The sequence below is a fragment of the Pantherophis guttatus genome, chromosome 17, assembly GCF_059756535.1.
Source record: "Pantherophis guttatus breed Tessera chromosome 17, ASM5975653v1, whole genome shotgun sequence".
In the NCBI taxonomy this organism is placed as follows: Eukaryota; Metazoa; Chordata; class Lepidosauria; order Squamata; family Colubridae; genus Pantherophis; species Pantherophis guttatus.
The window spans coordinates 17,046,137-17,068,510 of NC_142079.1; the positions used below are offsets into that span (position 1 = coordinate 17,046,137).

Genomic DNA, 22,374 nt, shown 5'->3' on the forward strand with positions numbered 1-22,374 from the left:
ACGCAGAAAATGTTTGCTAATGACAAAGTCTTGAATAACTGTCTTAGCTTTCTATCTGCATGTCACCGGTATTGAAGCTATTCCTGCTCTTTGGGAAGAGTAAATCAGAAAGTTTTAGACATCACTTTACATTGCTAGCCGATTTAATTGAAATTGAGCACATTTACAGAATGCCCTGACATAAATATTGATATTTGCTTTGGTGTCATAGTGAAGGCATCAGACTAGAAACGGAGAGATGGTGAGTTCTAGTCCTGCCTGGGCCAGTCACTTTCTCTCAGCCCTACGAAGGAGGCAATGGCAAACCACTTCTGAAAAACCTTGCCAAGAAAACTGCAAGGATTAATCCAAGCAGTCTGAGAGGTGGTGCAACAGAAGGGGGAAAAACCATAAACATTGAAGGCTGGAATCACTTTGATTACTGCCACTGTTGTTTGCTACTACAAGAGAAAATATTCTGTCAATTCTGACAAGATTCAGTGAACTCTCAGTTAGAATGGGGTCCCAGCAACTGAAGCATAAAATACCCACTTCTACCGCACTGCCAAAGATGTAGCACAAATGTGCTGCACCAGCTTCCAAGGGGAATTTTTTTAAAAATCATTTAAACATTTTTTTTTCTGTTTTATTGTTGTAAGCCACCCAGAGTAGCCCTTTTTGTATTTTGAGTGGAATGTGAAAAATACCAGATGTGATTTATAAAAATTAACTGGAGTCCTGACACGTCTAACTCCTTCTTAGGATAGCCAGCTGACTAAGAAGCATTTGGGAGTCAAAATCATATAATCTGCAAATAAATTTAAAAGATACATACGTTTTATCTCTCACTTTCACCCCACAACTCTGATTATTGGATTGGAGTGCTATTACAATGCTTCTATGGCTAGGTTAAATAATAAAGGCTATAAAAGAGGCATCTGCTTGGTGCCGCTTAAAAATAGTAAAGGGATATGAATCATAGCTGCTTAATCATATCTGAGTTTGGCTATAAATATCTTCAATCATCTTAAGAAAACGGGTCCCAAAATTAAATTTAATGTTAGTTTTACAAATAGTATTCTCAGGGAATCAAAAGCTTTAGGTATATCTTAGGAACAAATGGCTAGGGAATTTTAATTTGACTAAATTGTAAACTAATAATTTACAGTTTACAGATCCCCAGGGTTTGTACGGAAGTAGGAAAAAATCTTTGGGTTACCATGAGATCAAGAGAGATTCTGCGCCTGTCCTAAAAACATTTATTTCCGAGCAAGAATCCGCAACAGGTCGTAACCTGAATCTGAGGGAGGGGCAGGCGGGCGCCCCGTTCAGGTATCCTGACAAGCCTGCCTGCAAGACGGGCCAACCCTCGCCTGCCGCCACTGCCCACCTGGCCGGCCCCTCCCTGCAGGTAAGGCGCAGGGGGAAGAGGGGGCGGCCCTCCCTGCCGGACTCCCTCATCCGAGGGCGGCGGGGGCTCTGCGCTGCCTCCCACCCTCCCACCGGGGCCCGGCAGGCAGCTGCGTGGCGGGCGGCCTCCCGCGGGGCTCTTGCCCAGCTTCGCCCTCAGGCCGGTCAGCCGCCTCCTCCGCGCCCCGAGTCCGCCCCAGGCCGCCCTTCCCTCGGCCCAGAGGTCGGCCACGCGGGGATCCCCGAGCAGCTCCGCAGGCCAGGCCCAGGCCCCCCGCGGACCCGCCACTCACATCTGGCTGACCAGCTTCTGCCGGAAGTTGGCGCTGCGCCACTCGCTCTCCTCCATCCCGCCGCCGCCGCCGCCGCCGCCACGGGCGCCCGAGCCAGAGCGCCTCCGCAGGGCCGCCGGAAGTGGGCGAGCGGGCGGGGGTCGCGCGGCACGCCGGGAAGTGGAGTTCCGCAGCCGCACTTCCTGCTTCCGCCCCGGCCGACTGCGCGGGTGGCGGGCGGAGTCTGTGGCGGCGCTGGGCGTGTCCGCGGAGCGCCGTCTCCGGCCAGGTAGGGGCGGCGGGGGAAGGCGGGCGTGGCCGAGGTTGGCCCGCCGGTGGGGCCGGAGAGGCGCGGCGGGGGCGGGGGGCTGGAAGGAGCCGGCAGAGCCCCCGTGGGAGCCCCTTCCTTCCTTCCTTCCTTCCAGGGAGCTGCTCCCGGCCGAGCGCGGGTCCCAAGTGCCCGGGAAGCCCCGCCGAGAGGTCGGGAGCCGGAGGAGGGTTTCGGGCGACCCCCCCTCACACCGGGCCCTTTTGTGCAGCTGGGTGCAGGACCCCTCGGGGGCTCTTGGCCTCTCCTGCCGGCTCCCCCCTGGGCTGAGGTCGGGAGGGCTTCCCCGCTGCTCCCCGGGGGAGGAGGCGCCCGGGAATAGCCCAAGGAAAGAAAGCCCCCAATGGTGTTGGGGAGGGGGGGGCAAAACCACAGTCCAGCCACGCAAAGCTTCCTCTGTAGATGCAGCAGGGAATGTTTGGGACGGAGCCAGGCAGGAACGGCGACCGAAGCTGCCTCAAAATGTTTGTTTTGCTAAAACGGGAGTAGTTCTATCTCAGAAGATCCTAAACCAGGTTTTATTTTGTTTATTTAATTTATTTAATTTGTATACGGCCCTTCTCCCAGAAGGGACTCAGGGCGGTGAACAGCCAAAATTAAAAAACATACAAATACAAAAGTTAAGATAATTAAAAAAAATTAAATCATTAGCTTCCCAATTTAAAACCCCCAAGTCCATAAAATTTAAAATCCCAATTAAGAACCATTTAGGCTAGGCCGGCTTGGTGGAATAAAAACGTCTTCAGGGCTTTACGGAAGGTCCGGAGGTCCGGGATCAGTCGTATTCCAGGAGGCAGCTCGTTCCACAGGGTGGGTGCCCCCACAGAGAAGGCTCTCCCCCTGGGGGCCGCCAGCCGACATTGCCTGACCTACGGCACCCTGAGGAGGCCCTCTCTGTGAGACTGTATTGGCTGGTGGGAGGTTATGGGTAGCAGCAGGCGGTCTCGCAAATATCCTGGCCCTAAGCCATGGAGTGCTTTAAAGATGAGAACCAACACCTTAAAGCGCACCCGGAAGACCACCGGGAGCCAATGCATCTCACGCAGGAGAGGTGTTACATGGGAGCGCCACGTCGCTCCCACAATCACCCGCGTGGCCGCATTCTGCACCAGCTGGAGCCTCCGGGTGCTCCTCAGGCGGAGCCCCATGTAGAGAGCGTTGCAGTAGTCCAGGCGTGACGTGACCAAGGCATGAGTGACTGTGCACAAGGAGTCCCGATCCAGAAAGGGGCGCAACTGGGGTATCAGGCGAACCTGATTGTCTGGGTGCTAAAGATTACCAGGCATCTTGTCTACATAAATTTTATTTCCATCAAATGCCACTCTTAATTACATTCAGCAACACATCTTAAACTCCACATTCTTTTAAAACTTTCTGAATTCACATCTATTGACTTTATCATGGTTTAACATCTCTCAATATACATCATATAAATTTACAGCCTTACAATTGTTCAACAGCTTCATTTTTACCCTTCCTTTTCATCATTTTTAAACCCAAACATTTATATCATTATCCAGCTCTTGACATCAACAGCATTTCTCTACAATTTCTAAAATATTATTCCTACCTATTTCCCAGCAGGAAATGTTTGGGACAGAGCCAGGAAGAAACAGCTACCAAAGCTTTTTGGTAAGAAAGGAGTAGTTGTATCTCAGAAGATCATAAACCATATTTGTTTATTACATTTCTGAACTGCCCATCTCCTTCAAAGAGGGACTTTGGACAGTGTACAATAAAACAAAGCATAAAACAGCGTATATAAAAGTTTAAAAAAATTAAGAGGAGGCAAGAGATTAAAATTAGTTGAAAGGTTAAGGGAAGGATTAACCAGCCCCACGGGTGAGTACTCCCCAGGGCTCCCACTGCAAGGCCACAGAGCCACGTCTTCACTCCTTTTTGGAAAACCAAGAGAGTTGGGTTACCGCCTTACCGCCAGGGTAAGAATATTCCACAGGATGGGAGCAACAGCAGAGAATGGTCCTCTTCCTAGACTGTGCCAGTGGAAGTTCTTTAACTGACAGGGTCTGCAACATATCTGCCTGACCAGACGAAGGCAGTTTCATAATTAGCCTAGGCCCACGCCATATAGGGCTTTGTGAGTCACAACCAATACCTTGAATTGGACCTGGAAGCAAACTGGCATCCAATGCAGCTCACTGAGCATAGGTGTTATATTATGTACCCTTCTTTGGATCCCTAACAATGGCTGCATGGCCATATTTTGTACCACATGGGGTAGCCGCATGTAGAGCATATTGCAATAGTCTAAGCGGGAGATGACCAGGACATGAGTGATCGAGCAGAGGCCCTCCCTATCCAGGAAAGGAGGGTATATTTAGCACACCACACGAAGCTGAGCAAAGGCCTCTTGGCCACAGCTGCCACCAGATTTTTGAGCAGGAACTGTCAGTCCAGGATGACCCACAGGTTACGCACCAGATCTATATGGGGTAGTGCAACCCCATCATAAACTCCTGGATGCAGAACTCCTTAGCTGAAGTCGATTGTTCTCCATCCAGGCCCTCACAGCCTCCAGGCACTACAAAAGGGCATCCACTCACTTCACCTTGGATAGAGATACGGTATATAATCAGGTATCAGGTGGTTTCATGTAGATGTTAAAAAGGAGTAGAGGGAGCCCTGTGGCACCCCATAAGACAGAGGCTGAGAGCTGGACCTCTCCCTCCCTATCAACACTGATTGGGATTGACCTCAGAGGAAAGGGGTGAATCAGTGCAGAACTATGCATCCCACCGTGAACTCCCTAAGGCCCCCATAGTTCATGGTATTGAAAGCCATTGAGAAATCAAGAAGAGAGGATGGATGTACTATATCGATCCTGCTCTTGCCAGAGATCATCCATGAGTGTCAATGCCATTTTGGAACCATATCCAGACCTAAAACCTGACTAAAAAGGATCCAGATAATCCATCTAAAAACTATTTAAAATAGCTTGGTGCTCTTCCAGAAGAGAGCAACACCTAAATGGCTGTGTAAACACCCAGGGCACGGCACAGAAATAACATAAAAGCTGGAAGTTCATACCGCCCCTTAATTGCTCCCCAAATGCTCCCACGTTTCTGGCAAGTCCTAGAGCAGAGTGATAACAAACCCCCACAAAAACCTCAAGCAGCCTCTGGCTGCAATTAGTCCAGCCCAGTGCTGTCTGCACTAAGGCTGCACGGCAATAAATCCAAATGTGTTTGGCAAATCAAGGAATTCAGGGAGCAAAAGATCTTAAGTAATTAGTCCAGAACGCCAAAAGGAATGCAAGGACTCTTGGCAAGTTCAAACGTTGGCACGCAACACTTCAGGAACTCAGCGTTTGTTCCCAACAAATGCCCCTCCCCACAGCACCTCCTTAAGTCTCGTTCCCCAGGTGTGCCTGGGTGAAGTTAGGCGGGGCACTCTCCTCCCAAGTAGCCTGCTCAGTCTTTGCTGATTATGCCTTCTCTGCACTCTCCGAGCTCTTGGATCAGGAAGGGGTGCTCCTTGCTCCTCGTCTGTCTCATGTTCATCCTGCCTCTGTTCCTCTCTGCCTGCAGGCCTTACTAATTCCGAAAAGCCTTGCCTGGACTGACTCTGCCCTTCCCCAGTTTCCTCCAAGGCCAACGGAGCCGCCCTCTCAATCGCTGTCAGTTCTTGTTCCAGCTCATCTTCCTCTACTGATTCAGACTCCATCGGGAGCATGACAGGCTGTTACAGAATATTGATCAGGTCTCTGTCTTCTCCTTTGACCAGGCCAAAATGGCTGGGGGCAGGTGGCAGGGTCCATGGACTGAAGATGAAAGCAGCCTAATGTCATCCCTGGACTCCATCATCAGTGAGGTGTCCTTGGTTGTAGAAGAAGACTTGTGTCAGTGGAAGGGGGGAAATAACACCAGAACAGCTAAAGATAAGTTTAGGCTGCCTCTGAGGCAGGACGGGGTGAGCCAAAGACTATCCAAGTGGTAGACAAACCATCTTCTGTGAGAAGGGCCACCAGCCTTCCATGCCTTTTTAGAGCCACAAAGCTCATTGATGGGGGGTTGCATTGGGCCGCCTTTTTGTGCCAAAATGGTTGGATTCCATTAATCTCTTTCTTTGTAGATAAGAACCTGCAATTTGTGTTCATGGCAATGGGCAATGAAAGTTTTGAATGAGGAAATTGGCCTAACAGAAACCAGTTGCTCCTCGGGGAACCCCAGTTGCTGTGCTCTCTGATTCCCAAGAGGTTCTGCCCAGGATGGCGGGTCAGCAGGAGGAGACGGAGCCTCTCAAGATCCCCCTGGAGCCTTTCACCAAGAAGTGCTCCAGCAAGACCTACCATAGCGCTGGGCACTCCCAGACTCTGCTGAGTGGCCTGGGGGCTCTCCGGGACCGCGGCATCCTCTTTGATGTTGTTCTGCATGTAGAGGGGAAGACCATTGATGCTCATCGAATCCTCCTGGCTGCATCCTGTGATTATTTCAGGTCTGTGCCTGTAACAAAACTAAAATCTGAAATTGCTGGAAATGAAAAGTAAACATGGCTGTTTGAAACTTTTATATGCTTAATGATTAAGCAAAGCTTCATCTAATCATTAGATTTAATCAAATTTAATTAAACCAAATTTAGCATTTATCTTCCCACTTCTTACCTATAATGCTGTTTCTGCCTGTTTAAGGAGTATTTGCAAAACGTGGATGTTGCTTGGTCCATTGCTTTGGCAAGGTTGTGTTTGTGTCTTCCTTTACAAAATTCTGCAATGGAATCAGTCAAAGGGAGCGTGAAGGAACCCGTTCTCTTTTCAGTGCAGGATGCTGACATGATGGGATGCTAATTATGGGATACTCAGCCGATAATTAGAAGCTTTACCTAGAAAGAACTTCAAGCAACTAAATCCATGTTTTCTCTTACATAAACAGCTCTCACAATGGGCATCTAAAATTGCCGTGCGCTTTCCTGAACTTAGTTGTAGCATATTCCCTGGAGGAAACAGAGCATTTGCTCCCTTTCCAGTTGTGTGGACTGTAATTATGCTTCCCTGTAATCTGTAGCTTGGGGAGCATGGGGGCTTAGTGATTAAATATGCTGAGCTTGCCAGTTGGAAAGTTGGCTGCCCGGGTTTGAGACCTGAGTGCTGCACTATGGGGTGAGCTCCTGTTACCTGCCCCAGTTCCTGCCCATCTAACAGTTCAAAAGCACGCAAATACAAGTAGATAAATCCCATTTTGATGGGAATTTATCCCATGCACCTCATTGTGTAGTCATGTTGGTCACATGACCATGGAAATACCTTCAGATAATGCTGGCTCCCTCAGGCAAGAAATGGAGATGAGTACCCCCCCTCCCCCCCCCCCCACAGAGCTGGATATGACTGGATAGGGGAAACCTTTACCTTTACCTTTTAATCTGTAGACTAAATATGCTCCCTTCCTCCCATGACTTAGTCTCCAGGTCTTCTCTTCCCATCGCAATCCTGGCAGTTCTTCTCTTATGCATCACAGTCTGTCACCCTTAAAATGCGAGGGATGGGATTCCAGATTCTGGAAAATCTCACCTGCACAGAATAGAGCCAAGCTTTTGTTTCCTGTAATCAGAGCATTGGGCATTTGTTAATGCAACCTGGCTTTGAATTGAGTTCCTGGTTCAGGTTCTCTTTGTCACGTACTAAGGCCATGCATCCCATGCCTTTGTGCTGTATCTCTGTCATCCTGATCTCACTAGGGCTCTCTGCTATCACTTAGCAAAGATGATGGCTCAGAGAGAAGTTGCAGACGTGGCAAGCTAGTTGTGTGTAGAGGAGGTGATGTTGTGGAACCCAGCCTGACATATCATCCCACACATGCCTGACTGGACCATAAGAGTTGGGTCCTCCTGTCAGCACATCTCGCCTTGCCACCTCTTTGGAAATAGGGCAGCGCAAGGATGAGTTTAAAAACTGCATTTTGTTCATTATACTTTTCATTGGGAGAAGTAACTGAAAGAAGATCTTTCCTTTTGTAGGGGAATGTTTGCTGGGGGACTCAGAGAAATGGAACAGGAAGAAATTCATATTCAGGGCATATCTTACAATGCCATGTGTAAAATCCTGAACTTCATATATACTTCGGACCTGGAACTTGGCCTAAACAATGTGCAAGAAATTCTAGCTGCATCCTGTCAACTACAGGTGAGCTTTGGCAGCTCTAAAAGATGTGAGATGTGTTGGGGAAGAAGGGCAGCTTCCTCATGGATTAAGAGAGATCAGAGAGTTTTGTCGGCCTGCAACACAGCACACTTCCCAAGAACAGCACTATGAGCCATAGATAGTCAAGACAGTTAGGGAACTGTCTAGCATATGAACTAGTGTGATAAAAAATAGCTTTAAAATTTTTGAAATTCCTTTACATGATAGTAATAAAAAAGATCCACAAATCTACTGGATCGTAGTGAAATCTGGTTATATGAACCTCAGGGTACCCTACCTCTGTTTGTAGCCCATAAAGAGGGGGCCTTCCAGCCCCTCCCATTTTGGATCTTGCTGCCTTCCCACATGGTAAAAAAAAAGTGTCCCAGCCTCCCAAAGGTCGCCCTTTACTGCCCTTAAGGAGGGCGAACAAGCAGGGCCTCCACAGTGGATCTCAGCCTGTGGGCAGAATTAGAAATGCCATGCTTTTGGCACGTAAGAGTACTTTCAGTTGAGCATGAACCTGGGCTGGTAAAAATGCTGTGCTATGTCTGGAGATCCTGGCCCTTCTTCAGAGAGGCCCAGTGGTGAAAACGCCCAAGCTGTGTCCGTAGGTCAAAGGCTGGGCTCCTCTAGACCTCTTGGGGCCTGAAGTGGATCAGAGGGGCCTGGATGCTAAAACAGAAGCAGTGCAGAGGCTCCGTAAGGATTGGCAGGAGAATGCCTTGAAGTCGGAAAGACTCCTAGAGCTGAGGAAGAGTGGCTCATGGAGGGATGGGGCAGGGAGTCGCATGAACTCAGGTTGACTGGCAGAAGGTGATACGGTGGGCCCATTCTCAGGGTAGAGCCTTTTCTGGCTCCCTGGGTTGAGCCCTGGTGCAGGTCAACAGATCCTCAGCTCCAGTTGCTGCTTCTAAATACCATTTTGCAACAAGGCCTCTCATCCAGGATCTTATCATAGATGAAAGAGTCAACTTGATATGCCTAAATGAACTGGGATGAACACTCCCCTCTTGGAAGATGCTTCTACCTGGGTTTCAGGTGTGGCATCAGCAGCAACTCCTGGCAGCAGTGAATTATTATTGTCGTATGGTAGTCAGAGGCCCCACAACTTACTGGGTCTTTGATCCTGTTTCTGAGCTTGGGCTCCAGGGACCCGATGAGATTGTGGCTACTAAAGCAGCCTCTCCGTGGCACAGTGGCTTCTCTTCCTCCATTGGTGGCAGAGTTTCCCAGTCTTGTGGTGCTGAGAGACTTTGCATCCCTTGGCAGCTCAGGCACTTATGGCTACTCTGGATACGATTTATGTACTTCCCTTGTTGAACTGAGCAGCAATAGAAATAGATGAAATAAATAAAGTTAATATTGACCCCTTGTCATGGTCAGACCATTCTGTGACTGCTCTGGATCCCTTTGGTGTGGCTTCGCACATTAGGGAGGGGATCCCATTCAGTCGGCCTTCTCCAGGCCCTGAAAGACTCCACTGGGTTTCAGAGAGAGTTCCCTGAGGCTCTACTGCAGAATTCAAACTCAGGCCTTAGTCAGTACCTAGAATGAGAAGGTGACACCTCTGGGCCTCTCCCTGTTTAGGGATCTCATAGAGTTTGCTGGCTTTCAAAAGAGCTTTAGGAAATGAAACAAAAGACACCTGGAGCACCACGAAGAGAGATGAGGGAATCTGGCCTAACACATATAAGAGTCTACATTAATGTTGTGTTGTAGTAATAAAGGTAACAAAATGTAATTATTTTTCCACTCTTATTCCATCTGCTGAGTGCTAGCCAACAGCTCTAGTTAAGGTGACCTGATCTGAACTGGGAAGAAAAGAGTGAGAGGAACATCTGCAGAACTGCTGGGAGGATTAGTCAAAGTCCTTGATGAATAATCACTTGCGTCCAGTCTAAGCGTGGCCCCAGTTATGCATGTTCTCTTGAGGTGATTGAGACACAATCTGGTTTAGTTATCTGTGAACGGGGTCCTCAGAATTGTGTGGCTGTCGGTTAATGAGAGCCATCTCCCCCATGGTTGGTCAAGGCCTCCTGGGAGATAATGGTAGGACCCAAGCAGCATTGATTTCATTCTTGGGTTAGGGATGTTAAAGAAGCAGTGGTCCAACTCTCCCTCAAAAAGGCATCACTGGACCAACAGTGCTAGATAATGGCACAGGGTCCTAGAGGAACCAGACTATCCGGATTCCCTAACCAGTGCCCGGGTGTGTCATTGACCATACCATACCTATGAATGTCATGAAAGGAATAATGAATCCCTTCTGGAGATTTTTTATATGTGGACCAACTCAGGGTGCTGGGAGTGGAGTATGTGCACCAGTTGTATCTGTTTTGGGGATGAAAGGCTACCCACATTTGGACTATTGCAATCCACTGTACATGAATCTGCCTATAAAGAGCATTCAGAAGCTACAGCTGGCCGAGAATGTGGCAGTCATGGGTGCACTTTGGTGTGCACCCACAGCACTGCTAGTGCATGAGCTACATTGGATGCCAAGTGCAAGCCAAGGTGCTGGTGTTCAGCCTTTCATGGCATCCTGTATGTTCTGACAGAATGGGCATGCTTCTGATCCTGTCAATCAAATAACGCCAGCAATTGTCAGGCTAGAAATCAAGTTTCTACTCCTACCTCAGGCACAAAGCCACCTGGGGGACTTAGGGCTGCTCATAACCCTCTCAGCCTATGGCAACCCACTTGCCAAATGGCCATTGAGGAAGATTGTCCTTTTCCCAAGAGCAAAACCAGGAAGTGAGATGAGCCTGCTGTACAATGATGACTGGTATACTTGCTTCTTTTTCTTCATTACATTGTATTAACATTTTCCGTATACTGGATAATCTTAATCCTTGTTACTGACTCAGAGTTGCCTGGCAACTGATAACACAAAATTGTTAGTTTCAAAAGCAAGAGATGCCATCCAACAAGGTAATTTCTTCATATTTCAGACTAGTTGACTTCCCAGCAGTATTCAGAATCTGGGTTACTGGCATTTGTTTTCTCATATAAATTTAGTGTTGGGTATTTGGCACGTTCCTTATCCAAGTTTTTGGTAATAATCTTGCAATGTGTTTAGGGTTAATATAGATATCAGAGAATTGGCCCCATGGAAACCTGCTCTTGAATTGGATCCAAGATGCTCTGCATCCTGTTCTGTTCTTGCTGATCCCTATTGCATGGCCCTGATGCTTGAAACGGCCGCTTCTTGGGAGAAAGGATTAATTGTCCTTTTCTTGCATGGATGTTCCATAGCTAATAAAGTTTTGTCATTAGTCTGATCTCAAGCCATTAAACAGATGATTTTTGCAATAGTGAGACTTACAGATTAAGTTTATTTTGATCCAATCTATGAATTTATGAGAAATTATAACGATTAGGTATATTATTTTGAAGGTTCAGAATTGCTCCTTCTGATACCACTTTCATGCCTTTCTCCTTTGTAGATCTCTGAGATCATCAAGTTCTGTTGTGATTTCCTCATGCTTTGGGTGGATGATGAGAACATTGTGGACATGTATAGACTGGCTGACCTCTTTGATTTGTGTTACCTGACAGAGAAGCTGGATTCCTACTTTCTGAAAAACTTTGTTAACCTCTCAAAGACAGAGCCGTACCGCCAACTTCCCCTGGAGAAGGTCTTCACCCTCCTCAACAGTAACCTCTTGGAGGTGAACTCTGAGAATGAGGTCTACGAAGGGGCCCTCCTTTACCATTACACGCCAGAACAACTGGAGACAGATCAGGTTTCACTGATGGAGCCTCCTAAGCTGCTGGAGACCGTCCGTTTTCCTCTGATTGAGTTCCAAATTCTGCAGAGACTTCACAACAAGTTAAGCTCCTGTCCATTAAAGGAGACGGTAGCTAATGCCCTAATGTACCATAAGAACGAGTGCCTCCAGCCGGTGCTTCAGAACATGCATACACAATTGAGGTCTGAGTTCCACTGTGTGGTAGGCTTCGGGGGGATGCATTCAACCCCGTCTACTGCCCTCAGCAACCAAGCCCGGTACTTGAACCCATTTTTGGGAGAATGGAGGCATTTCACAACAGCCTTGTCTCCAAGAATGTCCAACCAGGGAATAGCTGTTCTCCACAATTTTGTATATCTGATTGGCGGAGATAACAATGTTCGAGGTTTTCGAGCAGAATCCAGATGTTGGAGGTAAGAGAGTCCCTTTCAGAAATGTATAAATATTCCCAGTGCCTGCGGTGTCTTTAGCTTCGGGCAAAATAAGCCCAGGGCCCTCCCAACTATCCCAGAGTTGCCTTAAGGCCTGGCTCAGTTACTTTAGCTGGCTTCTTCAACACATCATCTTCTCGGGTGGGAAAGATGAGCAGATCCATTTTGGTAATGGAAAGATTGCAAGCACAACTGTTTTAGTACTGCGCTGTTTGAACAGAACAAAAAATAGGCCGACTGTTGTGGAACAGAAATGATTGGGAAGGAGCCGGTGACAGTGGCTAACCAGACAGGTGGCAGCAGAAGACAACACAAAGACAACATGCCACCGCTCAGTTGCTCAGTGGGAGACAGTTGTGATTTGCATAGGCAGAGTCCAAGAAACACTGGTGGCCCCCATAAGTCTCATAGTGGGAAATGGGATTAGAGATGTGCTTAAGACCCCACCCCTGTAACCTCTTGGAGAGCTGTCTGTCCTGTTTCTTTGCAAGGTATGACCCAAGACACAATAAGTGGCTCCAGATCCAGCCCTTGCAGCAAGAGCATGCAGATCTCTGTGTCTGCGTGGTGGGCGGGGCGATCTATGCGGTGGCTGGACGCAACTACCGGCAGGACCTTCGGGAGGTGGAAAAATACGACCCCAAAACCAACAGCTGGGAATACGTGGCTCCTCTTCAGAAGGAGGTAAGGAGGGAGGGTTAGACAAGGAGGTGGCAGGCAGGTCTTTGGCCTGAAGGGGTCCCGGAGATGATGCCGTGCCTAGTTGGGCTGACCCATCTGGGAACACCAAGGCAGTTTGGTGGGAGTCTTGCCCAAAGAGCTCTCCAAAGCTGGCCCTTGGATGGAATGGCTCCACTAAAAGTGGCTGTGCCTCTGATCTGAACAAGGCCCTCGCTAGGGGTATCAGGGTGAGGGGAGGAGGGTGGGAGGGAAAAGCTTTGGACTCCCCAGCCCTGCCCACTTCGTGGAACTTCACTTCAGGCCTCACCCTGAAGTGGAGGACCAATTCTGGATGCAAAAGCAATCCGGGGGTGCTTGCCTCTCGGAGGTTAAGTGCCAACACTCAGGCCCAGGATAATTTGCCTGGCCAAATGCAAAACTGCTTCTGTGCTCTTTGTGGAGGGTTTTGATCCTTTGCCGGCTCCCAAGTGCAATGAAACACGCTGAAGGGATATGAAGCAGTTAACAGAGACCAAGAACAGAGTTAAATCACCTGCCAATTAGGAAAAAGCAGGCTTTTGCCTGGTAGCACAGTAAGGTATGGGGCCAGGTTATAGGCAGTCCTCACTTAATGGCAATTGGGACCAGAATTTCCCTCGCTAAGTGATAATGATTGTAAAGTTTGATGTCATTGTGAAGGAAAGTCTGGCTCTTCCAGTAAGCTAATGATAAGCAAAGCAGCCTGGGCTGGTAAGCAAGAATGCCACCTAGTTGCCATGTGTAGCCTCCAGCCAGCTTCCCCATTGACTTTGCCGGCTGGGCTCCAGCAAAAAAGGTTGCAAATGGGGATCCCAGGGCACAGAAGTGAGGACTAGTCATTAGCACCTCTCATTCAGCACTGGGCTAAGCGCGGACAATTGTTGAGTGAGTGGTTGTTAAGCAAGAAAGGCCACAGAATCTGTGCCATTACAGAGAATGGTCCCATAACAGCGGCCTCTGGCGTCTTGGACTGCTCTGGGGCAAGAGGAAATGTGGTAGAAAGCCAGACAAAACCATTGCTGTAGGAGGAGGCTTTGGTGCAGGTTAGTGGAAGCAGTGAATTGCTTAACACTGGAAAAAGTAAGTTTTTCTAATCCTCTGGAATAGTTGTGAGGTGTTTCACATCAGATAGCAGCTACTGAGAATTTAATCTTTTGGTAACTTCTCAAAGAGCCTAACATGATAAGATTTATTGAACAAAAAAAGCTATAGGAATTTCAGCAACTGCATTTCTATTAGAAAAAAGTGATTTACCTCTGAAATGTCTTAGGGCAGAGACTTACTCAGTTTCTTCTTGATAAATTTCCTGTGAAGTGGAAAGGAAGTGGGCCTCTTTGTGGATAAGCCAGGCTACTGGTGGCAGCCACTTTTCTTACAATGATAATTGCAGAAGTGCAGGAGAAATGGCCCTCCCCTCTTCTATATTTATGGCCAACTGGCTGGCTTCACAGGCAGAGGTCTTGCTTGCTGATAGAAGCAGCCTTCAGATCTCTCAACCCCCCAGCTATCCTGGTCTCAGAACTTCTGAACTGGACTGGGGAAGGATGAACCCAGGAGACGCAAGAAGGGGTCTCACCTGTGGTCCCTGCATGTTTCCCCACCAGTCCTGCAGCAAGCCTTAAGACTTTATTGGCGGGAAAGATTTCCAGTAAATTCCTGGAAGCAAGTAAACGCACAATGTGGAAGTAGTTGGCAGTTCATAACATGAATTATTAGTTAGATTTAAAGCAGCTGGTTTAGGGCAGCTATTTGCAAAATGCCACCCTTCCCACAACATTGTTGGTGCTTTGGAAGTATTAGCAGGACACTCTTGCTCAAAGGGTTCTCTGCAAGGTAGACATAGGTTTTATATGCACTAGCACAACTTTTTTGTGGAGATATCTGTGTAAATTCAACTTCTGAAATCCCTGCTGGAATGGAAGGGAGGGAGAAAGGAGTGAAGGAGAAGTCCCTACTGTGTTGCAGGTCTTTTGAATTTCCATGGCTATCCAAGCAGATCTAGATTAATGCTTTCAGAGTTTCAGGGGTGCTTTGACAAATGAGCTTGTCCTGTAGATCCTTTCAAAGATAGCCCCTCTTTGAACTAGTCAGTTAACTCCCATCATCATGTTTCCAGGAGATACATAGGTCACATCAAATGAGGGAGTCAGGCAGTTTCCCACACTTTATGTCAAGCAAGAAGTCGATAGTTCAGTATGGGCAGGCGGTAGCTTTCTTGGACTAAGGGCCATTGGACTGGGCTAGCAGGTCCATTTCAGTTGTCACTTGGTTCTGAGAACAAAGCAAGGCAGTAGCATCCTAGTCAACAGTTACTCTGGTTGCAAGAGGCTCAGTAGCCATTGTTGAATTCTTGGTCTCCAGATAGAGGCTGTTGTTTTATAGCAATAGGAGTAAGAATGAGACGTCACTTTTGTAAGACTTCATACCAAACTTGGTTGTAAATTTCATCTCTCTGAATACTTAACACAGGGGTACTTAAACTTTGCAACTTTATAAACACAACTTTTTAATTGGAGACCATTTAACCAACTTTTCTTCCTGCCAATAAAATGAACATGTGCATAGGGAGTTGGATTGTTCTTTACTCCATTAGCCACCTTCAAAAGTGCCACATGCCCACTGGGGCTCCAGTCTAGCTGCACAGCCATGTCTCCACGCCCTTTTGGAAGACCAAAAACGGTGAGTGCAGATCTCACCTCAGTGGGCATGATGTTCCAGAATCGGCTCTTCTATATTCCACCAGTGAAATTCCTTGGCTGATGGAATCTGCCACATGCCCTCTGCTGGCACAGGTGTGGCAGGCTGAGCTGGTTCTTCTAATAGCCTGGACCTTTGCCATGAAAGACTTTAAGGGCCATAACCAATACTTTGAATTAGACTTGGAAGCAAACTGGCACCTAGTTTGCTCGCGGACAAGAGCCACCCTAGAGGCACCAAGGCCCGAGCCAGCCTGTGCAGCTGCTTTCTGCACCAGCCGAAGTTTTCAGATACCCTTCAAGAGCAGCCCCATGTAAGCATGTTGCAGTAGTCCAAGCGTGAGAGAGCCAGGCTTGAGCAATTGAGCACAGGGACTCCCTATCCAGGAACGGGCACAACTAGCGCACAACGTGAAATTGTGCAAAGGTTCTTCTTGCCACAACTGCCACCTGCTCATTGAGCAGGAATCACGAGTCCAGGAGAATCCGCAGACTGCACACTGTGTCTGTCTGGGGTAGTGCAGCCCCATCCAGAACTAAAGATATTAAAATCCTGGAGCCCTGGAAGGATCACATGCCCAAAGCCACTTGGTCTTACCAGGATTCAGCTGAAATTTGTTGTCCCTCCCATCCAGACCCTCATGGCCTCCAGGCACTGTGAGAGGGCAACAATCATTTGGATTATCCAGGATAGTAAGGTCAATATTGAGTCTCATCAGGGTACCAATGGTACCTCGTCCCATAGTGGAGAACAATCTCACTCCAAGACTTCATGTAGATGTTAAAAAGGAGTGGAGAGTACCAAGGCCTGCAAGCAGCGGTATGCTGGACCTCTCACTCCCTAGCAACACCGACTGGGCCCAACCTTGGAGACAAACCAATGCAAGACTCCCCTGCCCAGCCCCAATCTTTGCAGCCACCCCAAAGGATACTATGCTTAATAGTGTTGACTGAGAGGTCAAGGAGAGCAAGGATGGGGGCACTAGCCCCATTCCCAACCCTAACCCATCTCCAATTACTGATTACTTAGCACTATTGATTCATTCATATTCATTCATTCATTCATGGGTTTGTGTGTATGTGCGCTGCTACCCTTCAGAAAGACTCCCAGCAATCTACAACACGGGTGTCAAACTTGCGGCGTCACGTTGCCATCACATGATGTATCACGTTTTTCCCCTTTGCAGAGCTGGGGTGGGCATGGCCTGCGTATGACGCATCCAGCCTACAGGCCGCCAGTTTGACACCCCTGACCAGTGGTGAAATGTAAAATCTGTTACTAATGATTCTGTGGGCGTGGCTTGGTGTGTGTGTGGGGGTAATATGACTGAGTGGGCGTGGGCAACTTTTTTTTTACTTTTAAAACCATTTTTTCTACAACATCTTCAGCTGAAGAGGTTGTAAAAAATGCTTTTAAAGCCTCTGATGATCCAAGCTGACTTGCCTGATCGGCAGAGGCTTTTTTCCTTTTAAAAACATATTTTCTATAACCTCTTCAGCCGAAGAGGTTGTAGAAAAAATGCTTTAAAAAGCCTCTGATGATCGCAGCTGAACCACGTGATCATCAGAGGCTTTTTTTTTTTACATTTTTAAAGCATTTTTTTGGCCAGAGGTTGTAGAAAAAATAAGTTTAAAAATAAAAAAAAGCCTCTGATGATTGCGCGACTCAGCTGGGCAATGGGGGAGGGGGCAGGGATTTTTGCTACCAGTTCTCCGAACCATCTGCCTCCATCGCTACCGGATCGGATGATCCAGTCCGAACCGGGAGCATTTCACCTCTGCCCGTGACCTACAACATCAAGATAAAAATACTCACAAAACAAATATTTGTAATAAAGTCGCCCTCATTCGTGATTTGGTCCCCCAGCCTTGTTGATTTCAGGATAGCTCAGATGTTCATGGTCTCCATGGCAACCACGGATCTATCACAAGTCATCAGTAGCCCACTACCTGTCAAAAGCCACACAGTTGATCTGGTGTATGTCTGAGGCAGTTGCAATATGATCAGGTAATGGGCGATATGAATACCAGTCATGCCGCGAGAGATCAGTCTCTGATTGCTTTTGAACTCACTGGTATCCCTCTTCCCCCTGCAGGGAGTTAAGGCTATTTGATCAACCCACTCCAAATGAATAATGGATCCTATGGATTTCCAGAGGAAGCTTGGTGGGTGGCTTAGCTGAGGCCTTAGGCACTGCCTGGAACGGGTGAATGGTTGGGGCCTTGGGGCATATGATCCCTTCGCTTTGAGGAATATTCCAAGTATCTTGGAGTTGGACTCTAACTGGGCAAGTCTGGTTCCTGGAGCTCAGTCTTGTGGCACAATCTGGGATGAGCCAGTGACTCTTGAAGAAATAGTGTTTATGAACTACCAATTTGGTCACATGCTTGTTAGATCTTGGTCTCTCCTGGGTTATAAACATGCCCTGGATTGTGGGACCTGAGGCTGTGATGTTGCCCTCTTTGAAGATTGTTGAGAAGGTGATCAGACTTCAGCTGCAGAGAACCCTGGCAGTATGTGAGCTGCATCTTACTTCAATGCATAGAATGGCTAGACTACTAGACTACTGTAGGATGTAAATTGGGTGCAGAGGGGGGTAGGCTATGCAGATGCAGGTTACAATTGACAATTGTGATGTGCTAAAAACCCAGTGTATTGATTGGGACCTTCTGAGCTTATGCCTTTTAATAAAACACATTAATCAGAAAAGGCGCTACCAGACTCCTGATTTTTTTGCTACCAAGGCTAACCTGGCTACCCTCCTCCTGTGTTTTCCAAGAGTAGCTAAAGGTCCATTGAGGGCATGGTGGGGGAGAGAAAACCAAGAGTGTAGTGTAGTCTCTCTCTGCTACTTCTTGCTTTCTATCCCATTGATATAGGTCTATGCCCATGCAGGAGCAGAACTGGAAGGCAAGATCTACATCACTTGCGGGAGGCGAGGAGAAGAGTACCTAAAAGAGCTGCAGTGCTACGATCCGACCACCAATCGCTGGGACATCTTAAGCGACAGTCCCATCAGGAGAGCCTGGCACGGGATGGCTGCGCTGTTGGGAAGGCTCTATGTGATTGGAGGCAGTAACAATGACTCCGGCTACAGAAGAGATGTTCACGAGGTGAGGCAGCCTTTGACTTGACTAATGGCATTTTTATTGCACACTGCTGATATTTAGACAAAAAATCTAACAACCAAATAGAAACATCAAGCACTCCCAAAATACAAAACACTTGCATACATTACTTGAAACTACTGTGTTTCCCCGAAAATAAGACCCTGTCTTATATTTTTTTGAACCCTGAAATAAGTGCTTGGCCTTATTGCCATGTGCTCAAAAGCCCGATTGGGCTTATTATCAGGGGATGTCTTATTTTGGAGAAAACAGGGCATTAACCAAATATAATGCCAATAAATTTTCATCAAGTCCCCATGGCACCCAGTCATTCCCCAAATGCCCTTTAAGAAATTCTGGAAGATCAGCCTTGTTTCCACAGGGAACCTTCCTAGGTAAAGATGCCATGCCTGAAGAACACATGCTCTGGCTTCAGGTATAAAAGACACAAAAATGAAGCTAGCAGAGAACTCCTTGCTAGGTTCAGCTTCAAACCTGTTTTTTCCCATCCAGACTTGAGGACAGGACAGCACCTACAACTAAATGGGTGAGGGGGAGTGAACTCCATGGATTTTCCTTCCGTGCCAAATTTGCAATTGAAATAGGAATGGAGACATTGTAGGCCCATGACCCCAAATCCCAGCCCTATTAGGCAATTGGGAGCCATATTAAGCAAGTAAGGAGAAACTTAATAGTGATAGTGAGAACAATTAACCAGTGGAACAGCTGGCCTTTAGAAGTTGTGAGTACTTTATCACTGAAGGTTTTTAAGAAGAGACTGGACAGCCACTTGTCTGAAATGGTGTAGGGCCTCCTGCTTGGGCAGAAGGTTGGACTAGAAGACCTCCAAAGTCCCTTCCAGCTCTATTCTGATTGATGGTTAATGTTATTAAAAGCAGCTGAGAGATCAGGTGGGCACAAGGGATGTGCATTTGTCCCTAGGAGTCCTCCAGATCCATCAGGTGCCTGGGGTGGCCTGGTCAGGACTTTAATAAATGTTTCTAAAGGTTTATTAAAATTTGCCCATAAATACTTACCATATGACCCCAATCAGCCAGTTGAGCCCTAACGAGAAAAATTCATTCCAGAAGCGAGACTCGGGAAGAAGCTTGGAAAAACAGGTCCGTCTTATAGCCCCCACTCCCCACTCTTTGGAATCCTCACCTCTGTTCTGGGATAATTAGCAAGGGGAAATCAATGTTTGTATTCACAATCATTGGAAAGGAAGAAATTACAAGAGAATAAGCAAACACACAATGGAGAACAAGGCATTAAAAGGAATGCCTTAGCCCCAGTTTAGGAGCCAAAAGAAAGCCTTTGAGAGAAACTGATTAGGGTTGTGCCAATTTCAAAGAGCAGGGCAAGTTGACTGAAGGCCAAGATGAACTTGTTAACCTGTGATGAGCACTTTTTAGGGCAGCACTTAGAGCTGCTTAAGATAATTTAAGCCAATGTTTCTCAACTTTGGTCCCTTGAAGATAGGTAGAATTCAATTCCCAGAATTCCCCAGCCAGTCTTCAAGCAGTCAAGTTTGAGAAACAGTCTCTCCCCTCTACAAGGGAGGAAAATCTATGAAGGGAGAAAAGGATGGGGACCCCCCCCCCACACACACACACACACAAATTGGGAGTTAGGCAGTCAGGCACAAGACACTCTCCCCCCCCCCTCAACTGCTCCAGAGCAAACATGATCATCTGCGTCTGTTGGGTCAAACATTTGGGACTAGCCTACAGTCACCACACAGGCCAAGCCCAGTGTATGGAAATTGGTTATCTGGTGCCAAAACCTCCAGTGCCAGTCCAAAGACCAGAGTGGTGCCCAATGAAAGCTGTGTTTACACTTTTCTGTAGTCCACAGTAAAGCAAGTTGCTGGCTTTCAGAACTGGTATGGCAACTTTGTGGGGTGTTTCCAGTAACCCTGACCCCAAGAGTGCTTATTCTCAAGCTCAGAGAGCCGTTCCCAAATGCTCTTCCTAAAATGACCACTCTTAATGTTGTTTTCTACCAGGTTGCTTGTTATACCCCAAGCAGTTCTCAATGGACAACTGTCCGTCCTCTTCATGCCGGTCACGGTGAGCCTGGCATTGCTGTCCTGGGCCACAGGATTTACGTCTTGGGAGGGAGATCTCATAACCGTGGGATCTGCATGGACTATGTCCACATCTACGATGCCGAGAGAGACTGCTGGGAAGAGGGTCCCCAGTTGGAAGATGACATTTCCGGGATGGCAGCCTGCATCCTTACTTTGCCAAGGGTGATTCTCACAGAGGGCGAAATGGGTGTGTCTGACGGACAGCGCAAGAGAGTCCAGGATTACTCAGGTGTGTCTGCTGAGGTCCTGAGAATATTAGATTGGGAGGAATTTGAGAGCATGAATGATAATTAGATATTATTTTGGGGTCGGCTTTTCTTATTTGGGCTGCCATCAGAGCTCCACCAACCTGGAGGAAGCCTGATGCCATTTAGTAGTAATTGAGCAGAGCGACAGCCATCGCAAGAAACATTTTAAGGTACAGTTCATTAAACAGATGAAGGTTCTTTGATGAGAAGCGAAACATCTTAAGGAAAAAACATCGTCCAGTTGCCTTTTGCAAAAGCACTTTTGAGACAACCACAACCTGGATGACTGAGGGTATCTCCATAAATGTATAGCTCATTGCTTGGCCAGTGGAAAACCTCCAGAAAAAATACAGTATATGTCTTGGCCAATCAGCCAGTCTTCAAATTATTTGCTGACTAAAAGCTGACAAAACCTCAGAAGTTTAACAGTAAAACAGATGCATCAAATTAACTAGGTATTAAAAGCTTACAGTGCTGCTTAATTGATCACAGAATCCGCGTTAAAGATTGGCATATTTTGGCTTTGTTGCACACAACCATGACTCCACGTGTTCATTATCCGTGAACCACTCACCATAGTCTCTGCATTTCATACAGATGGGAAGAAAAACAGCAGCCTGGTTTTCCCATATTTATTTTATTTTTTAAAAAATTGCATCAGGTTTCCAGTGTACCTAAGCAGCCTTTCCTCTGGACTAACCAGGGGACGAAGCTGCCGGGCTTAGGGCAGCTAAAGACAAAAGATCCTAAAAAGTCGATTCTGGCCCCTTGGAAGAGACATGGCAGGAGGATGCCGCTTCCGGTCCACCTTCTCGGACGTTTCCTTTGCCTCTCAGTGAAAGCCGCGTGTCTGTCAAGAATTATTCCTTGCTTTCAATCGTTTCTCCATCGGAATCTGCTCGGGGGGTTCCAGAAACTAACAGCTCAGCCCTCGGGCCGCCCCCCCCTTCCTTTCCCTTCCTTGGAAAACTTCCCACCTCGGTTGCTGCTGCTGCTGCTCTTAATAAACGCCGTTGCTGGTTGACGATTCCAAATGCAGTCCCGACGCTCTTTTGTGAGCCTGCCGTGCTTGCTTGGATTGTTCTCCTCCGGCGCCGGACAGTCAAGCCACCCGGGCAACAGGGAAACGGCCTCGGCCTCGCTGGCCCAAAGCCGCACTCACGTTTCCCGCCCGGGAGCCGCTACCGAGGCTTCCCTGCGGCCTCCCCCGCCCGGACAGCCGC

General features: G+C 47.7%; 2 protein-coding genes across 8 annotated transcripts in view; one reads left to right on the forward strand and one right to left on the reverse strand.

Annotated features, from left to right (window-relative positions):
- Positions 1-1,901, reverse strand: part of MED15 (mediator complex subunit 15) — a 43,051-nt gene extending 41,150 nt beyond the window's left edge. For 3 of the 4 annotated variants that reach the window (XM_087880638.1, XM_087880636.1, XM_087880637.1), the window contains exon 1: positions 1,683-1,837. In XM_087880638.1, coding sequence (XP_087736764.1) covers positions 1,683-1,738 — 56 coding nt within the window. In that variant the 5' untranslated portion in view covers positions 1,739-1,837. Of the gene's footprint in view, positions 1-1,682 lie in introns of all 4 variants that reach the window. The other variant, XM_087880635.1, reaches the window with a different exon arrangement.
- On the forward strand, positions 1,825-22,185 carry KLHL22 (kelch like family member 22). 4 transcript variants are annotated; one of them, XM_034438555.3, is made up of 9 exons: positions 1,867-1,950; positions 3,571-3,621; positions 5,538-5,709; positions 6,082-6,444; positions 7,960-8,125; positions 11,572-12,290; positions 12,800-12,992; positions 18,584-18,817; positions 20,820-22,185. In XM_034438555.3, exons 4-9 carry the CDS (start codon positions 6,218-6,220, stop codon positions 21,195-21,197), a joined length of 1,917 nt encoding a protein of 638 aa, XP_034294446.2. In that variant the 5' UTR covers positions 1,867-1,950; positions 3,571-3,621; positions 5,538-5,709; positions 6,082-6,217; the 3' UTR covers positions 21,198-22,185. The 4 variants fall into 4 exon arrangements, with proteins under 4 accessions (XP_034294445.2, XP_034294449.2, XP_034294446.2 ...); XM_034438556.3 differs by having other exon boundaries at positions 3,574-3,621; XM_034438554.3 differs by lacking the exon at positions 3,571-3,621 and having other exon boundaries at positions 1,825-1,950.
- Positions 22,186-22,374: the final 189 nt, after the last annotated feature.

What these genes read in the sequence shown, in the direction of transcription:
- KLHL22 (XM_034438554.3), top strand. Translation starts at nt 6,218, where the DNA reads ATGGCGGGTCAGCAGGAGGAGACGGAGCCTCTCAAGATCCCCCTGGAG. An exon ending in GCAGAATCCAGATGTTGGAG is followed by an intron (nt 12,291 to 12,799) that starts GTAAGAGAGTCC and finishes TTTCTTTGCAAG; the next exon opens with GTATGACCCAAGACACAATA. An exon ending in ACAGAAGAGATGTTCACGAG is followed by an intron (nt 18,818 to 20,819) that starts GTGAGGCAGCCT and finishes GTTTTCTACCAG; the next exon opens with GTTGCTTGTTATACCCCAAG.